Source organism: Hemicordylus capensis, chromosome 5 (genome assembly GCF_027244095.1).
Source record: "Hemicordylus capensis ecotype Gifberg chromosome 5, rHemCap1.1.pri, whole genome shotgun sequence".
Taxonomy (NCBI): domain Eukaryota; kingdom Metazoa; phylum Chordata; class Lepidosauria; order Squamata; family Cordylidae; genus Hemicordylus; species Hemicordylus capensis.
In genome coordinates this window covers 115,712,795-115,729,396 of record NC_069661.1, presented here as the reverse complement: position 1 = coordinate 115,729,396, position 16,602 = coordinate 115,712,795, and the positions used below count along the sequence as shown (strand labels likewise).

The 16,602-nt window shown below is 43.7% G+C and overlaps 1 protein-coding gene across 21 annotated transcripts in view; it reads right to left on the bottom strand.

The window, feature by feature from the left end:
- KCNIP4 (potassium voltage-gated channel interacting protein 4) overlaps nucleotides 1-16,602 on the bottom strand; it is a 598,831-nt gene that overhangs the window by 82,513 nt on the left and 499,716 nt on the right. For 3 of the 21 annotated variants that reach the window (XM_053252519.1, XM_053252518.1, XM_053252526.1), the window contains one exon: nucleotides 2,399-2,504. The exons of the other annotated variants lie outside the window; for them this stretch is intronic. In XM_053252519.1, the coding sequence (XP_053108494.1) occupies nucleotides 2,399-2,504 (106 nt within the window). The remainder of the gene's footprint in view (nucleotides 1-2,398; nucleotides 2,505-16,602) is intronic. 21 annotated transcript variants of the gene reach the window in all.

The following is a 16,602-nucleotide window of genomic DNA, read 5'->3' as shown; positions in this document are numbered from 1 at the left end:
ATTTGATGCAGATCAGCCGCGATTCGGATCCGAATCGAATTTGGGGTGATTCGGATGGGTCAGATTCGGATCCAAATCAAATCAGGGCTGTTTAGATTTGGTTACAAATCGAAACACAGAAAATCTGAATTGCACACCCCTAAAATAAATAAATAAATATAAATAAATATAAATAAATGTATGTATGTATGTGTGTGTGTATGTATGTGTGTGTGTGTGTGTGTGTATATATATATATATATATATATATATGTATGTATGTCACTTACCCCCTCCAGGGAAGTTGTTGGAGGCAGCGGGGGGTCCAAGGAATAGCAAATCAGTTCCATACACACCCCTAGTAGAAATATGTCCCTGAGAACTGTGCAGACATACTTCCATTTGCTGCAGAGTCCTTCCAGTCCTCTCATGGCTCCTTCCTCAGAAGCGCTTTCTGACACACAGAAGTATGTCCCTGAGGGCTGCACAACACTCAGGGACATATATCTACCATTTACAGAGTGATCTGAAGGAAAGGTAGGAACCCCAAAATCTGCCTTCCCCACTGTACAATGGGAAATGTGCAACTAGTTCCAGTCCTCCAAAGTGGGCACACATATCACATTATGTGTCTGCTTCAATAATCCAGATCTGAGCCTATGAGCTGGGTCTCACGATCCGTGAGACCCGGTTTGGGGTGGTGAGCGAGGAGGGAGCCCTGGGCGGCTGGATCAGCCGCCCACACAATTGCCAGCTCCGTGATGGAGCCGGCGGAGGCTGGGGGGAGCGGGGGCCGATTGGCCCCTGCAAGCTCCAGCATGCCCTGTGCAAGTGCACAGGGCATTCCTGTGAGACCCCCGGAGCCAGGAGGCAGCTTTTTGCCTCCCCTCTGGGGGTCTCCTCATGAGTAGCCGCACCACGGCTACTCACGATCCGATAGCCTGGGTTTGCAGCATACTCACTCTGCAAACCCGGACTAAGGGGCGGGCTACTCGAGCGGGTTAGCTGTTCAAGAACCACCAGGCCCGTAGCCGAGCCCGGTGGTTCTCACATTTAAAGAAAATCAGGCTAGCTATCGTGTGAATAGCCTCTATGTCTTACAAGTCTTATACACATCTCCTACTTCATTCTTTTCTCAGGACTGAAGAAGGAAATGTTCTCTATAGCCAGTGTACCTTGCTCCCTCCTCCCTCCATTAGCTATTGTTCCAACAGACCAGAATGTCTCCCTCTCTGTTGCTTTAGTTCACTATGCTTGCTAAAACTTATTGGCATTCTAGGTATAGATCTTTCTTATCTAAGGAATCAACCTTTGCTCAGTTGGAAGTAATTTCCTCTCTTGTAATAAAATGCTATGGATTGAAGTTCTTGGCATCTTTCTCTCCTGTATTTAAAACACTTTTGTTGTTTTTGGTAAACAGCACCCCATATCAACCCTCAGCCTCACACTGCATTTGCCTAATCAGAATCTTTCTTCATTATTTGCAGTCTGCAGTCATGACTGATTCATTATTAGTTGCCTTATTATTTGGCAATTATGTCATCATGTTGGACCTCTACTTTATTGCTAGTGATTATTTGTTTTATGCTTGCTAATTTTACAAAGCTTTCTAGTATGTTGGCTAATTCCCAACATGATTGAATTTGCTTTAATTTATGTCTGCTAATTCCCTAAGTTATTAAATTGGCTTCATTAATATATCTCATTGATTGGAATATCTAAACATGTGTACATGCCCCCTCTCCCAATATCTTTTACAGTATCAAGCCATTAACATCTCTAGGATTGCTTCCAGTAGTAACTTGAAGATTGATGTTGATTGTTGGAAAGTCCAGGCCAAACCTAGAGGGTTAGGAACCCCATCTGCCACAGAAAGGTTGCAGTAGATTTTTTTGCGGGGGGGGGGCATTCTAGGGTACATTATCAGTTCGTGCAGGACACTATCAAGATTTTCTGGGACTCACCACTAACCATGCAAACGGAGTGTAACAAATTGAGTGCACATCCAATAATCTTCTGTAGTTGTACATTGCCAAGGAAGTTTGGTAGTCAGTAGGTGAGGTCCTTGGGGGCAGATGTCCACCATTATTGGTCTTCTGATCTGAGGCCTGACTTCTAGGATTCCCCAGAGTTTGAAAACCAATGATCCACAATACCACACCTTCACAGAAATATTTAGAGGCACCTTACTGCAAAACACACCAAACTTAGTTGTGTTCCACAAAATACATACTAGAGTGGGCCATAATTGTTCATTTGTGCTTTGATAGTCAAGCACTCCAAGGTTATGCAACAATATTTGGTTACCACAGGATGGTTGTTTTTTAAGGTAGGGTACAGTTAGCATAGTCAAGTTTAATATATACCTCATGACACATGCAAATCTAAACCCCAAAATTTAGCAAATGTGGAAAAAAACTTGCTTTGAATATCAGGAGATGTCGTTTTGACAGCTGAGCAAGGCAAGAGCTTCATAAGCCGCTCTTTAATGCTGTGTTTGGTACTGCTCTGGGCGTAGAGGAAACCTAGAAGATACATTATCAGGGCAGTTAAAGAACAAACTTGCATGCTGTACACCAGATATTTGCATACTGAGAGAGGGAGAGCAATCAGCAAGCAGGCAGACATTCTCAGCCAAGAAACATTGAGAAAGACAACAAAATCACTTCCGCTTTGCATTTAATGCCATACCGGGGAGGCTTTTGTACAATTTTTCTCATTTTATGTGGATTATCCCAGCACAATAAATGAGGAAATGCAAACACCAGCATTAACTCATCTCTGTATACAGGAACCAGATGTCTGGATGTTTTGTTTTTTTAAGTGACAAAATAGTGACAGACACCTCTGTGATTGCTTTAATTGCCTGGTGATTCAAATATAAAACAAAAAATCTGCTTTGTTGTCCCCTATGATGTTTTAAGCTCCACTACTGAGTTCACATCAAACAATTTGCACATGCCATTCATTCAGGAACTGTGATAACCAGCTGGTACTTTTGCCTTTCCTTGATATGCAGCTATTCCCTAGCTTTCCTGTGTCATTTCATGAAATATTATAATCTTTGATTGATTTTTCACAGACTAGATTAAAGCTTAATTTGACTATTTAGTTGTGTAATTTAGCAAGATAAATTGAACAACATTAAATCAATCAGAGAGAAAAATACTTTGGAGAAAGATGCTCAGAGCTTGAATTTATAGAAAAGCGCATGCTATAGGAGATTGCTTTGGATTTGCAACAACCGTGGATATTTCCAAATAGGGTGTTTACTCTGGGACTGCCATACCTTGTTCATTCACTTTTTTTATGGGGGAAGGGGGTTGACATGATGCCATCATCCATTAATTATCAACTGGCACTTACCTTACACTTAAATTACCACACTAATAATGAAGCCATATTAACTTAGCACTAAATGAGGTCATTCACACAAAAACTGTGTTATACCCAGGCTTGGGAGCTCTGTGTGCTCCCAATTTTTGGTTGTGTGGAAGCAAAGTAGGAAGAACACCTGGGTAGAACTGATTGTGTGGAAGCAAGGTAAGAGGAAAAGCCACCCAGGTTTTCCTCCTACCTTGCTTCCACACAATCACTCCTACCCAGGTTTTCCTCCTATCTTACTTCCACACCACCAAAAACTGGGAGCAAACAGAGCTCCCAAACCTGGGTACAACACAGTTTTTGTTGCGTGAATGACCTCATACAGTATTGACACATATACTGCATTAGTGTCTATAATATTAGCATTATTCACACTGAAATGTGAGAATTTCCTGGCAGCACACAGAGCCAGTTGGCCTGCTGATCATTTGGAAAACAGTAGTAGTCACCAGAACAGAAAGAGGTGGTTGGGGCGGGGGGGGGAATGCATGTTCCTGATTCTGCTAATCACAGGGTGAGTCAGCATTTGGGTTGGGGTAAGAGGGAAACACCAAAACCACTGCAACTGCAAATCAAACTCAAAATGTTGGCACTTACAACACTGACAATCTAAGTGTTGGTAGAGCATCTGAAAAATTACTTGTAGAGCTGCATGCAGGAATACCAGTTGTGTCTACACGTGCCCAAATACATGCACAAAAACATGTATTAAAAAGCTACGCCATTTCACTTGCAACTGAAACCAGAAACACAACTGGGTGCCATTACAAGAAGCATATCCTATGATACATGACATACCACTAAAATGAGCAGTCTCCTAGACAAATGATTTCAAACCATGACGTATGTTGCACGCTTGTCAGAGGTTCCCTGTGTAGGAATATCTATCTGAATGTATATCCTTTGGCTATATATTCATATTACAATAGATCATAAAGGCCCATTTTTTTTCTGTCAAACACACAAATTCTATTGTTTATGTTTTCAACATATAATATTGTGGCAAAAGACTAATAAATTTGTTGTAGCATAAGCTTTCATGGACTAGATGCATAAGATGCAGACATCTAGTATCATTATCAATATATATATTCAGTATCAGATGCGTAAGTATTCATCAGATGCATAAATAGTTAGTTAGTTGCATAAATATTATCCTCAGTTTATTCATTCATTCATTAGATTTCTATACCACCCTTCCAAAAATGGCTCAGGTTGGTTTACACAGAGAAATAACAAATAAATAAGATGGACCCCTGTCCCCAAAGGGCTCACAATCTAGAAAAAAACATCAGATAGACACCAGCAACAATCACTGGAGGTACTGTTTATGGTTTTATTGTCTTGTTTCCCCCACTTGGTACAGCCAGAGGCGTAACTATAGGGGGGGCAGGGGGGGCACGTGCCCCGGGCACCATCTTTTTTGGTCACATGGGGGCGCCGCCATGACAAAAAATTATTTTTTAATTTTTTTAAATTTTTTGTTAATACAAATGTTTCCTGCTCAGTGCAGCAGCGCTGCAGCAGTCAAGGGAGCGCGCCGGCGCCCCCTCCCCCACGAGCGGTCCCTTCTGCGCCGCCTGCGCCCCCCCATTGCTTTGCTGGCGCCTGGCGGCCAGTCAGTGGCCTGGCTTGGCGGCGGCGGGCGCTTGTGAGGAAAAACCTAAGTATAATGTAGCATGTTGGGGGCGCGGGGGGGGGGGGCGCCATTTCAATGCTTGCCCCGGGCGCCGTTTTCCCTAGTTACGCCTCTGGGTACAGCTGGTGCAATTGTTCATGGTTTTATTGCCCCTTGGAATGTATGATGCTTGTTTTTCGGTACAGCTCTGTTTTTTGGAATACAATTGTATTGTTTGCATTCTCAAAATGTATTCTTTATATCTGTGTCTAAACCATTACTGAGAAGGCAATCTACATACCTTTAGAGATATATCTGGTTTATAAAATTTATATGTAGTATTGGAAGCTGGCAGGCGAGATATTTAGGTGGTCTTGAGAATACTGCTATTTAGAGGATTGTCTTGAGAAAGAATCCCAGTCTCCTTTCCCTCCCCCTTTATCCTGTGAAGACATTGGTATTTGGGAACCTGCAATTAGCAAGAGATTGCAACTGGAGCAGGTGTGTTCAGTATTGGAACACACACTTGCCACATCTTCACAGGCCCGACCTTAGGGAGGAGTGACTGGGGTGGTAGCCCCGGGCTCCACATTTGGAGGGGCCCCGCTGTGCCAGCAAGTGGCGGGCAGCCTCGCAGACTGCCTGTGCACTTGGCTCCTGGTGGCGGTGTGTAGCGACCACTGTGGCTGCCCGCCACCACCATGTGTGCTTGCCTGGGGGAGGTGGGAAAGCAAGCCCCGTGCCCCCTGCACCTGACACAGGGGGCGTGGCTTCGCTCTGAAATGGGGCCATGCGCTCTGTTTCAGAGCAAATACCAGCAGCGTTGCGCTCGCAGTGTGGCCGGGAGCTGCTCAGGGAGAACAGTTCTCAGGCATGCTGCATACGCAGTGCTGGCCGGCATTTGCTTTGAAACGGGGCTCAAGGCCCCATTTCAGAGCGAGGCCATGCCCTCTGCTGCATCAGACATCAGATGCTGCTGACGACAGATGCAGGGGCGGGCCCCTTCACACCACACCCCCAAGGGACAGTGCTGCATCTTCAAATCTGCATGTAAGATATGTCTCTTTGACCAGACCTATTGACTATTGACTATTTGAAATTGATTAGCACAACTGAGTGATCAATAACAGACATGCTTTCGATCAAAGAGCTTTATGGCCCTGTCTGATCAAAGACTGAAAACTGGATAAAAAGTCTGGCCACAAGACAGAAGACTGCCTTTTCTAAGAGCCTCTCTCAGATCTGCTCAACGGAGTTTACCAGTACCCTGCTAGGTAAAGCTCCACCAAGTCTTGGTCATGTCAGCAGCTTCTCCTGCGGAGGATAAGCTGGGCAGAACCAGTGTCTACAGCTTGCTTTCTGGACCTGATCTAAGACTGTCTACATGTCAGTGGCCTACACTACACTCTCCAGCATCAAACTCTAGCAACAGCCTGTTTTGTTGCCAGCCACTCCAACAGGGGCGTAACTATAGGGGGGGCAGGGGGGGCATGTGCCCCGGGCGCCACCCTGGTGGGTCACATGGGGGGGCGCCAAAAAGTGGCTCAAAAAGTGGCAAAAAGTGGATTAAAAAGGATGGCATGAATAAGGAGTCTTTAGCACTATCACCCTAGTCCCTCGAATTACTCTGGAGTCCTTGGTTTTCGGTTTGTTAAAATACAGTCACTCACAAGGGAAAGTCAGGAACAGAACCAGGGCGTGAGGGAAGGGCATCATAATCATAATCATCATCATTGCATCATAATTCTGATGTTTGAGATACAAGCCAACTCCACAGGGTTGTTGTGAGGAAAAACCTAATGTAGTATGTATCATCATTGCATCATAATTCTGATGTTTGAGATACAGGCCAACTTCACAGGGTTGTTGTGAGGGAAAAACACATGTGTGTCAGTCAGATGTATGTTGTGGGGCGGCGGGGGGGCACGATGGGGGGGCGCAATTTCAGTGCTTGCCCCGGGCGCCGTTTTCCCTAGTTACGCCTCTGCACTCCAAAGCCAGGTAATATGACCAGCTTCTGTGTTCCTTTCTTTCTGAGGATGACAGCCTCCACCTCCATCTGCCTTCCCCTCCATCCTCCCCTTTTCCTCTTCCCCTTTTCCTCACGATCATTAGAAATGTTAGGAACTGTTAGCTTGTAGCCTATGTACTTATGCATGCATATTTTTCCTGCCAGCTCTTAGATTCACTATTATGTTTGTACTCTTAGACTCACTGTTATGCTTTTATTAAGTAAATACAAATCCTCTTGATAAAGTCATGGTCTGTCTTCCTCTGCTTTTCTGCCAAAAAAACCCCAAGCATTGACTCACATCAGAACAAGAGATCCCTCCTCAGGGCAGTTTTGCCAAACTTCTCTTCACTACAGTGTATATCTCTAAGCAAACACAGAGTGCAAAAGTAATTTGGCACACAACATATTGGAAAACTAAAGCTAAAAGTTAGCAGATTATGCTTAAGAATGTTTATGCAAACCTATGTCCCAACATGTATATTTTTTCTTTGTGTTTATGGGGTTTCCAGATCATGTAAGATTTAGGAGTCCATCAGAAACAGCATCTTTAAAGTGGAACAATCAATATTCCTCCAAACAGGGAGATGCTAACCCTCCGCCACAACAGTACAGAGTCCATTCTTGGCAGCCAGAGCCTGGTATTATTCTCTCAGTAGGAATGGTCTTAATCTAGGCCTTCTACAGACTATTGAGGAGTACTTGAAAACTGTAATTTTGATATGTGTTGTTTATTAAATTTAAATTGGTAAATATGTTGTTTATTAAATTTAAAATTCCGGTGTGGTGGGACTGGACACCCATCCCCATCCTCCCCTGTGAACATCCATCCCCACTATGCTACAACAGTTCTTTATTATTATTATTTTTGTGCAACTTGGTTCCTTTGCCTTCTTATGCACAGTTAGGAATTCATATGAATAAACTGACAATGATAATTTGACATTTATCATCCATATGTCTTAGAACCTGTTAACTTCAACAGTTATACAGTTCCCTGTGTTGATAGGGTGGTGTCACATGAATTCCAGCAAGTAAGGAAGCTGGGAAGAAGTTAGGGAAATGCCGGAAGCGGCTGTGCATACTCCCAGTGGGCAGGACGTCTGATCCTGTCCAAGTCCAGTTTCTAAGTCCTTTACCTGACATTCTCTTAAGATTCACCCAACTTCCATAACCAAGATTGGATGGAGAACCTTCCTTGGTCCAGGTTCACTATAAGCTTTCAAGTCATCTTGTGAAATGAAGTGGACTTGACATTGATCATGTCTGGAGGTAGGTTTTTCAGAATATTGAGGGTTATCTGAAAGAGATGGCATCATAGACCTTAAATACACCTGGGTATTTAAGAGAATGTCTTCTTCACCATGAACCCCACCGCCTGTTAAGATCATCTGGAGAGGTTTTGTCTGCGGTTGCCGCCAACTTGTTTGGCGGCTATTCGGGAATGGGCCTTCTCCGTTGCTGCCCCTGGACTTTGAAATATGCTCCCTATTGAAATAAGAGCCTCCCCATCTCTGGCAACTTTTTAAAAGGCACTGAAGACACTTTTATTCACCCAGACTTTTAATTAGATTTATAGTTTTGATATTTAAATATTGGGTTTTTAATGTTTTCAATGTTTTAAATTATTTTAATTGTTAATTGATTTGATTTGATTTGATTTGAATGATTTTAGTTGTAAACTACCCAGAGATGCAGGTTTTGGGCACTATAGAAATATTTTAAATAAATACATAAATAAATCATTGCCTGTGTTATGGTATGCATACTTATCTTAATATTGCCTCTACTTAACAGTTTTTGAAGGTTTTTGTAGTTTTTCAAAATCTGTAGAGCCTATAGGATCAGAAACAACAGTGAGACATAAGAAACTTTTCCATTTTCTTGGAAGCTATTGTCTGTTTCAAATCACAACTCCTTAACAATATCAAGCTTGAAATATTGAGATTTAGGTTTCAGCTTTCCAGGAGTAATAAACTAGGAAGTATCCAGATGAAATTTCTCCCAAGAAGTCCTATTGAAATTCAGCAGACCTAAAGAATACGTCCTGAGTAGTACTATCGAGTAACTTATTCTGGATGCTGCGTATTATTTAATTTCTTTCCCAAGAAGTTTCTTATTTTACTGGCCTTAATTCTTTAACTGCAACCTGCCACACAGAAATTAGTAAGTGATCATTTAAAGTGGTGCTTTTCCTTGCATGGAAATGAATGATTAGAAAATGATTTGCTTGCTAATTTCTACATAGCAAGCTGATCTTAGGGGTAAAATCAGATGTGATGTTTAATGTGTTGCTTGTGCTTCCATTATTTTCCTTAATTAAAATAGCAGATGCATGGGAGTGGGTGCTGATTGGGACCATGGTACACAGATAAGGGGCATTTTACCCCTTCCCTTTGTGCTACAGTCTCAACAAAAATGCCCCTCCCCCTTTCAAGCTGTTTTAAGACCCAGGAGGCAAGTTTCCACTAGCACCAATGGAAGCTTCCTCCTTGGGCTTACAGCAGCAGCTTTGAAGGGGAAGCTTTGTTGGAATTGTGGTATAAAGGAAAACAGTTAAATGCTCCCTTCCTGTGTGCCACTGTCCCAATCATAATATCTCACCCCACCATGGCTGCTATTTTAATTAAGAAAAAAAACTTTAAGCATTGCTGACACATTCAATATCATGTCTAAAGGCAGAGCATAACAGTCACAGGAGTAACCTATCTTTTTTTCACCATTGATTTGTGGGGATTACAATCTTTTCTGTAACTAATTATAAACAGAATGGTTGCTTATACAAAAGCATTTTGTGTTGCGTTCTGAGCTCAGAACGGAATGCAAAATGCGCAAAATGTACTGTTGGAACAACCAGTTGTTCCAACAGAATGACCCCGTTCCATTGGAATGATCCAACACCATTCCGAGCACCATTTTGGATTCCAAAATGGCACTCAGAATGGGGTCAGAACGTTCTGCCTCGGAAAAGATCATTCCAGTTCAAGCTTGGAACAGCAGGCACCACTTTTTAGTGGTGTTATATTCCAAGCTTGGAACACTTGAAACAGCTCATTTAAAGGTGGAATGTTCCGACCTCGGAATGTTCTGCACATCCCTACAACTTATTATAGGACCTGATTTTCTTTGATAGTTTATAACGCATTAAGTAACTAAGGGCAATGCTCTAACAAAAGAGCAAACGTCCTATAAAGTGTATTAGTGGGTAGGACATGGGGTTATTATTTTTTACTCATTCACCACAGTCAATAGCATCAAAAGGCCAAGAGTGGATAAAAGTCAATAATACTTTTTTAAAACCTGATTTTTAAAATTTAAATTAGTTTAATTTTGTTGTTTTTCAAAGAAAATTTTGATTTTTATCCACCCTGCTATATGATGAGCTCCCAGAATCCACCAGCTCATCTTCCAGCTCAATATACATATCCTTGATTCGAGAGTTTTCCATCCCTGCAAATGGCAGCCAATGAAGTGGAGTTGTGGAGGGAAGAGGGAGCACTTACAACACAATCACATCACATCACAGGTTTTGTTTTACTAGATGTAAGAAGAGGAGAAGGTGGGTGCTTTTGACAACAGCTATGTAGGCTCTTTATTGTCTCCTGCTCCTAATATTAAGGCTAACAGGAAAATGAAGGTACTTCAGGGTTGGGTTGAGGGAAGAAACATATTTTAAAACAAAAGCAGTGCATTTATCTTGAGGCAACAATGAGTTACGTGCCAGACTAAGATCTGAAATGTTCTATTTTCCTACCCTCCAGTTTGGAATAATGGTATAAACAGGCAGTCATTTTTCATCTTCTGCATTGTCTCTGTGGAATAATCAAGGACACTGTTGCATTCAAATCTCTGAGTGCAGGAAAAATGATGATGAAGAAACATAAATTCTAAGAATGAGGACTGCAGATTATAGTGGCAGTTACTTCTTTTATTACCAGGCAAACAATACAAAACAAAACACAACAAAACACACATCCCACTGTACCCTGTGCCCTATCCCAGTCCAATTGTGCATGATTCACCTTTCTCATATTATTCAACAAAAAAGATTGAGCAGATTTCATGCTCCACAATTTTCAGCCCTGTTCTATTTCCATGCCATTGTTTTGATTTATAGTACCTCTATTTGGAACACATCTGCAGAAGAATAGTGAAGCAAGCAAGCAATGTTTCTTTAAATACACTGTGAATCAATAAATATTACAATCTGTGATCCATCCTGTGAATCAATAAATATTACAAAATCACTACTGACGACTGAAGCAGCGAGGGTCAAGATACATCCTTTTAAACATACAAACAGTGGATGGGTGGGTGTGCATCTGTGTACGAGAATGGCTAATAGTTCACACACTACCAGACAGCCCCAAGAACGATTTTTAGAAGATACTTGATCTCTCTTTCTTCTGCATTTTTTAACTTAGCCTGAAGAGAGAGGATATTTTTTCAGAGAGTTAGAGGTAGTTTGAGAGAGATTGTTTCTTATGGTGTTTATGCTCTCACAGCTTTAATTTCCTGTAAACTGTGAACAGTTTTGGAAAAAGGTTTGCAGGTTTTTGTAGAACAGTTCCCCAAACCTTCAAAACTGTTTTATCAGAGGCAACAGTGAAAAAAGAGATGGGAGTACACCCCAGTAAAACCTCTTACAAGCCAATTTCAGACTGAGTTTTACTAGTATGTCATAGCATGCCAACAATTAGATGAATTATCTTTCAGTTAACTAATTGCAATAGTTAAATATTTATCTTTGCTTGCAGGCTAAACTGCGGCAGAGATTACTCAGTCACCCTATTGACATGTTATGTTCAACACTCATACAATCTGTATACAGTGTACATAGGAAACTGCCATATACTGAGTCAGACCATTGGTCTATCTAGCTCAGCATTGTCTACACAGACTGGCAGCGGCTTCTCCAAGGTTGCAAGCAGGAATCTCCCTCAGCCCTATCTTGGAGATGCCAGGGAGGGAACTTGGAACCTTCTGCTCTTCCCAGAGCAGCTCCATCCCCTGAGGGGAATCTCTTACAGTGCTCACACATCAAGTCTCCCATTCATATGCAACCATGGCAGACTCTGCTTAGCTAAGGGGACACGTCATGCTTGCTACGACAAGACCAGCTCTCCTCTGCTGGTCTTGTGTACACAAATACAAATCTGTACACAGGTAAAGTTATTCACGCTATGTTGAACGCTAGTACAGCAGTACACTTCCCATCTGTACTGTGCATTTGAGGGAGTTGTACCTAGGTTCACTTTTAAAATGAATGCTGGTACAGTCATTCACACAAAAATATGTACATGTATACAGGCAACTGAACACGTATACAATATAGAGACGTCATTCACATGACTGGGGTGGGCAGTAAGGCTGGTTGAACCATTTGCTGGTTCAACGCTAATGGCCTGTGCGAATGCACGGAGTGTGTGCAGAGACCCGAACCGGGACGTAGCCAACCTGGGCTGTCATCTGGGAGGCCAGTGGGAGGGTTGGAGGAGCCCTCGTTGCCACCTCTGATGTCTCCACCACTGCCACGGCTACCATCAGAACTGCCTCTGCCACCTCTATTTTAAAGGTAAAAATTACCTGTTCTCTACCCTCCCTCCACATGTTCTCTAGGGAAAGGGAATGTCCTTTACTTGTAAAGCGGAATCCTTCCCAGATTCCCCTTTAAAAGTATACCCCCCAAACCAGCCTGTGAGCCAATTCTTCGAACTGGGGTCAGTCCGTTTCAAACTTGGACTGCCCAAACCAGACCGGGTTGATATTGAGCCCCGGCTCAAAGTGACCCGGCTTGCCCATCCCTACCCCACCATCTTGCCACCACACATTAGGAACATAGGAAGCTGCCATATACTGAGTCAGACCATTGGTCTATCTAGCTCAGTATTGTCTTCACAGACTGGCAGCAGCTTCTCCAAGGTTGCAGGCAGGAATCTATCTCAGCCCTATCTTGGAGAAGCCAGGGAGGGAACTTGAAACCTTCTGCTCTTCCCAGAGTGGCTTCATCCCCTGAGGGGAATATCTTATGTGCTCACACATCAAGTCTTCCATTCATATGCAACCAAGGCAGACCCTGCTTAGCTATGGGGACAAGTCATGCTTGCTACCACAAGACCAGCTCTCCATTCCCTCCTAAGTACAAATGACACCTCATCACAGTCACACATGCTTTCACAAGTCCATTCAGCACCCTGCCCCCATTGCTTTGGGTATTTCGCAAGGCCCCCTGCTACTCTGCCACTAACTTGTGCTTCCACATAAGTCCATTTGCACCACCTTGAGTTCTCTTCCACAGCCCCTTACCACCTCCTTGCATTCCCTCCCAAGTTCATGCATCACCATGGGATAGCGCTGGGAGGAGATACACATCCCAGATGTCCCCACATACTTTCCCAATGTCCTTGCATGCCTTCCGAGTCAGCCCCATGGGTTTTGCTTCCCATAGAAGAAGCCACTCCCAGGGCTGGGAGATGGCCATGGAGGGAACTGCTGCCTCATGCAGCACAAGGGGGATGCTGCAGATACATTGGGATTGAGATGTCCAATTAACAGCTTTAATAGTGAACACCTATTTTCTAGAGGTTAAGGGTCCATTTTTATACTGTTGTATCTCCACCAGTTTACACCAGATTTGCCCCAGATTTGAAGTGGTGGTGCCACCTAGTTGATGTCTGCAAACCTTCAGACATGCGTGGAGGCTGGAATCGGGCTGCCACTGGCCCACATTTCTGGTGGGGGGGAGCACTGGCTAGGCCTAGAGGAGCAGCTTCCCCTGCCGCTGAGGTAAGGTGCCCTCTTGTCCGCCCCCACCCACCCTTTCAACACTTTAGAGTTCAGAATCCCCTTTGCTTGTAAAGGGGATTCCTTACCAGATTCCCCTTTACAAGCATAGAACCCTAACTAGGTCCATTTCAGTTTGAAAAGGAGGCTGGTCTGGCTTGAACTCGAACTGGTCAAATTCGGCCGGTTCTAATCAAACAGGGTTTGATTCGAACCCCGTACTGTCTTAAGCCTTGTTTGATAGAAGTTACTACCCATGCTTCCCCATATTAACAGAATTACAGCCTCAGTAATTCAGCCCAGAATTTACTTTCAAACTCTCTTTCAAATACTTTTCCTACTTTAGCACCACAGAGTGCTAAAAAAAAAATTCTGACAAAGCATAGTTATTAAAGTATATTTTAATCCAGTATCTGGCACAATTGGCAACACTCTACTCAACCCAACAGAGTGATCAGGATTCAATTTGTAAAGCTTTCAGAGCTCTGTTTTAATTAAATTATTCTATAAATTCCCTACCAAATAAAAATGATTATCATGTAAGTCCTCAAACCAAAGAAAGCACTTCCCCATATCAAATGCCAAAATTTTTGTAACCCTGTCATCTAAAATGGTCTCACTTTGTGTGTGCAAAAATTAATTGAAATTAAATTAACTGAAATTCTGTAATAGGGCAGTATGACCCCACTTTGTGATTGCTACAGCAGTAAATGACAACACAGCAAGTACATTCACTTCAAATCTGTTCTTCATTTTTTGCTTTTTTGTTAAACCAACACCCCACAAATAACAATGGTAGGTGGAAAAACACACACAACTGCTTTAGACTCTGTATTCAGAACTAAGGACTGCCTTCCCAGAAATTTCCCAAAAATCTCACAGTTCCCCTGCTTGATTCAAATTATTTCAGGATGGTGGTGAAATTAGATCTTTGCTGCTGCCTCCTGAAATAGTTAATGCATTTTATTACCAATACACCCTAAGCCTCTGGGCCTCCTGAATAAAATGCTCTTCCTCAGGCCCTCTGAATTTTGCCTCTTTGAGCCTACTTTGTTCGGAACCTGGAAGTCACCCTCGAGGACCTGCCAGGACTTGCCCTTCCCAACTCTGGCTTCAGAACCTTCAGTGGGCAAAATCAACATTAAGTTTCTTTTAAACCGTTAGCAAGGAGACTTTGAACACTAATTACTCAAAAATTACTAGATGGATATTTTTTAAACAAGCAAAAGGCAATACTCCTGAATGGACCTGGGTTTTTGGAAGAGTTATAAATGCACTAAAAAATTTCAAAGATACGTTATATGTGGTCAAAAAGTAGCCAAAACTTAAACCCCCTCTTTATAGGAGTTATTTCTTACAATGTTGTATCTAAGCCATTTTCCCCTAATCCTAAGCCATTTTTCAATGGATCTGCATCAAATTTGGAGGGGTGGTGTCCCTTGTCACCCAGTTTGCAATTGGTCATTCAGATCTGACATTTTGTTTCAATTTTATAAGCAATAGAACGTTCAGGGTTTATAATGGCAGTGTGTTGAAACAGCTCCTCATCTTACCTGTACTGGCACTAACCTGCCCAGTGGTGCACCTAGGTAATTTTGGAGCCTGGCCCTAAAGGCCTCTGCACACACACACACCCGGAGGCTCCCCCTCCCCACTGCAAGTTAAGCATCATCACCTAGAGGCCTTTGCAGTCCCACCCCCCACGCCCCAACCTGTTGGCCTCTCCCAACCTATTTATAACTGAGGGGGGAAACCAGGGAAGGGAAAATGAGAATGGATAGAGAACTTAAGAGAAAGAGATAAAGAGGAAAGACATACGAACATAAGAACAGCCCTGCTGGATCAGGCACAAGACCCATCTAGTCCAGCATCCTGTTTCACACAGTGGCCCACCAGATGCCTCTGGGGAGCCCACAGGCAAGAGGTATGTGCATGCCCTCTCTCCTGCTGTTGCTCCCCTGCAACTGGTATTGAGAGGTATCGTGCCTCTGAGGCTGGAGATGGCTCACAGCCATCAGACTAGTAGTCACTGATAGACCTGTCCTCTATGAATCTGTCCAAGCCCCTTTTAAAGGCATATAAGCGGAGAGGCGTAACTATAGGGGGGGCAGGGGGGCACGTGCCCCGGGCACCATCTTTTCTGGTCATGTGGGGGGCGCCGCCATGACCAAAATTTTTTTTAAATGTTTTAAATTTTTTGTTAATACAAATGTTTCCTGCTCAGTGCAGCAGCGCTGCAGCAGTCATGGGAGCGCGTCAGTGCCCCCTTCCCCACGAGCGGTCCCTTCTGCGCCGCCTGCGCCCCCCCCCATTGCTTTGCTGGCGCCTGGCGGCCAGTCAGTGGCCTGGCTTGGTGGCAGCGGCGGGCGCTTGTGAGGAAAAACCTAAGTTTAATGTAGTATGTTGGGGGGGCGGCGGTGGGGGCGCGGTGGGGGGGCACCATTTCAGTGCTTGCCCTGGGCGCCGTTTTCCCTAGTTACGCCTCTGGTGGCTATCACCACATCCCATGGCAAAGAATTCCACAGATTCACAGAAGTAAATAATTCAGTTCAAAGGGCTTTCTCTGAAGTGACCATTCTCTCATCCCAGCCAGCTCCAAGTTGTGCTTGCCCCAAAAGCAGAACGCAAAAGGAAGCAACATGGAAGAAGAGGTGGTGCTGCCGCACCATGCAAAAGCCAGGCTGGGTAGGCAGGAAGGCCGGTGAGGGAGAGCGAGAGCCAAGAGCAGTCCGCCGGGAGCTCACCCTACCTTGAGCGCAGAAGGAGAAGGGGAGCGGAGGGCGCGTACAGGGCCCACTCTTGTTCTTCTCCTGCTCTTCCTCTCTCT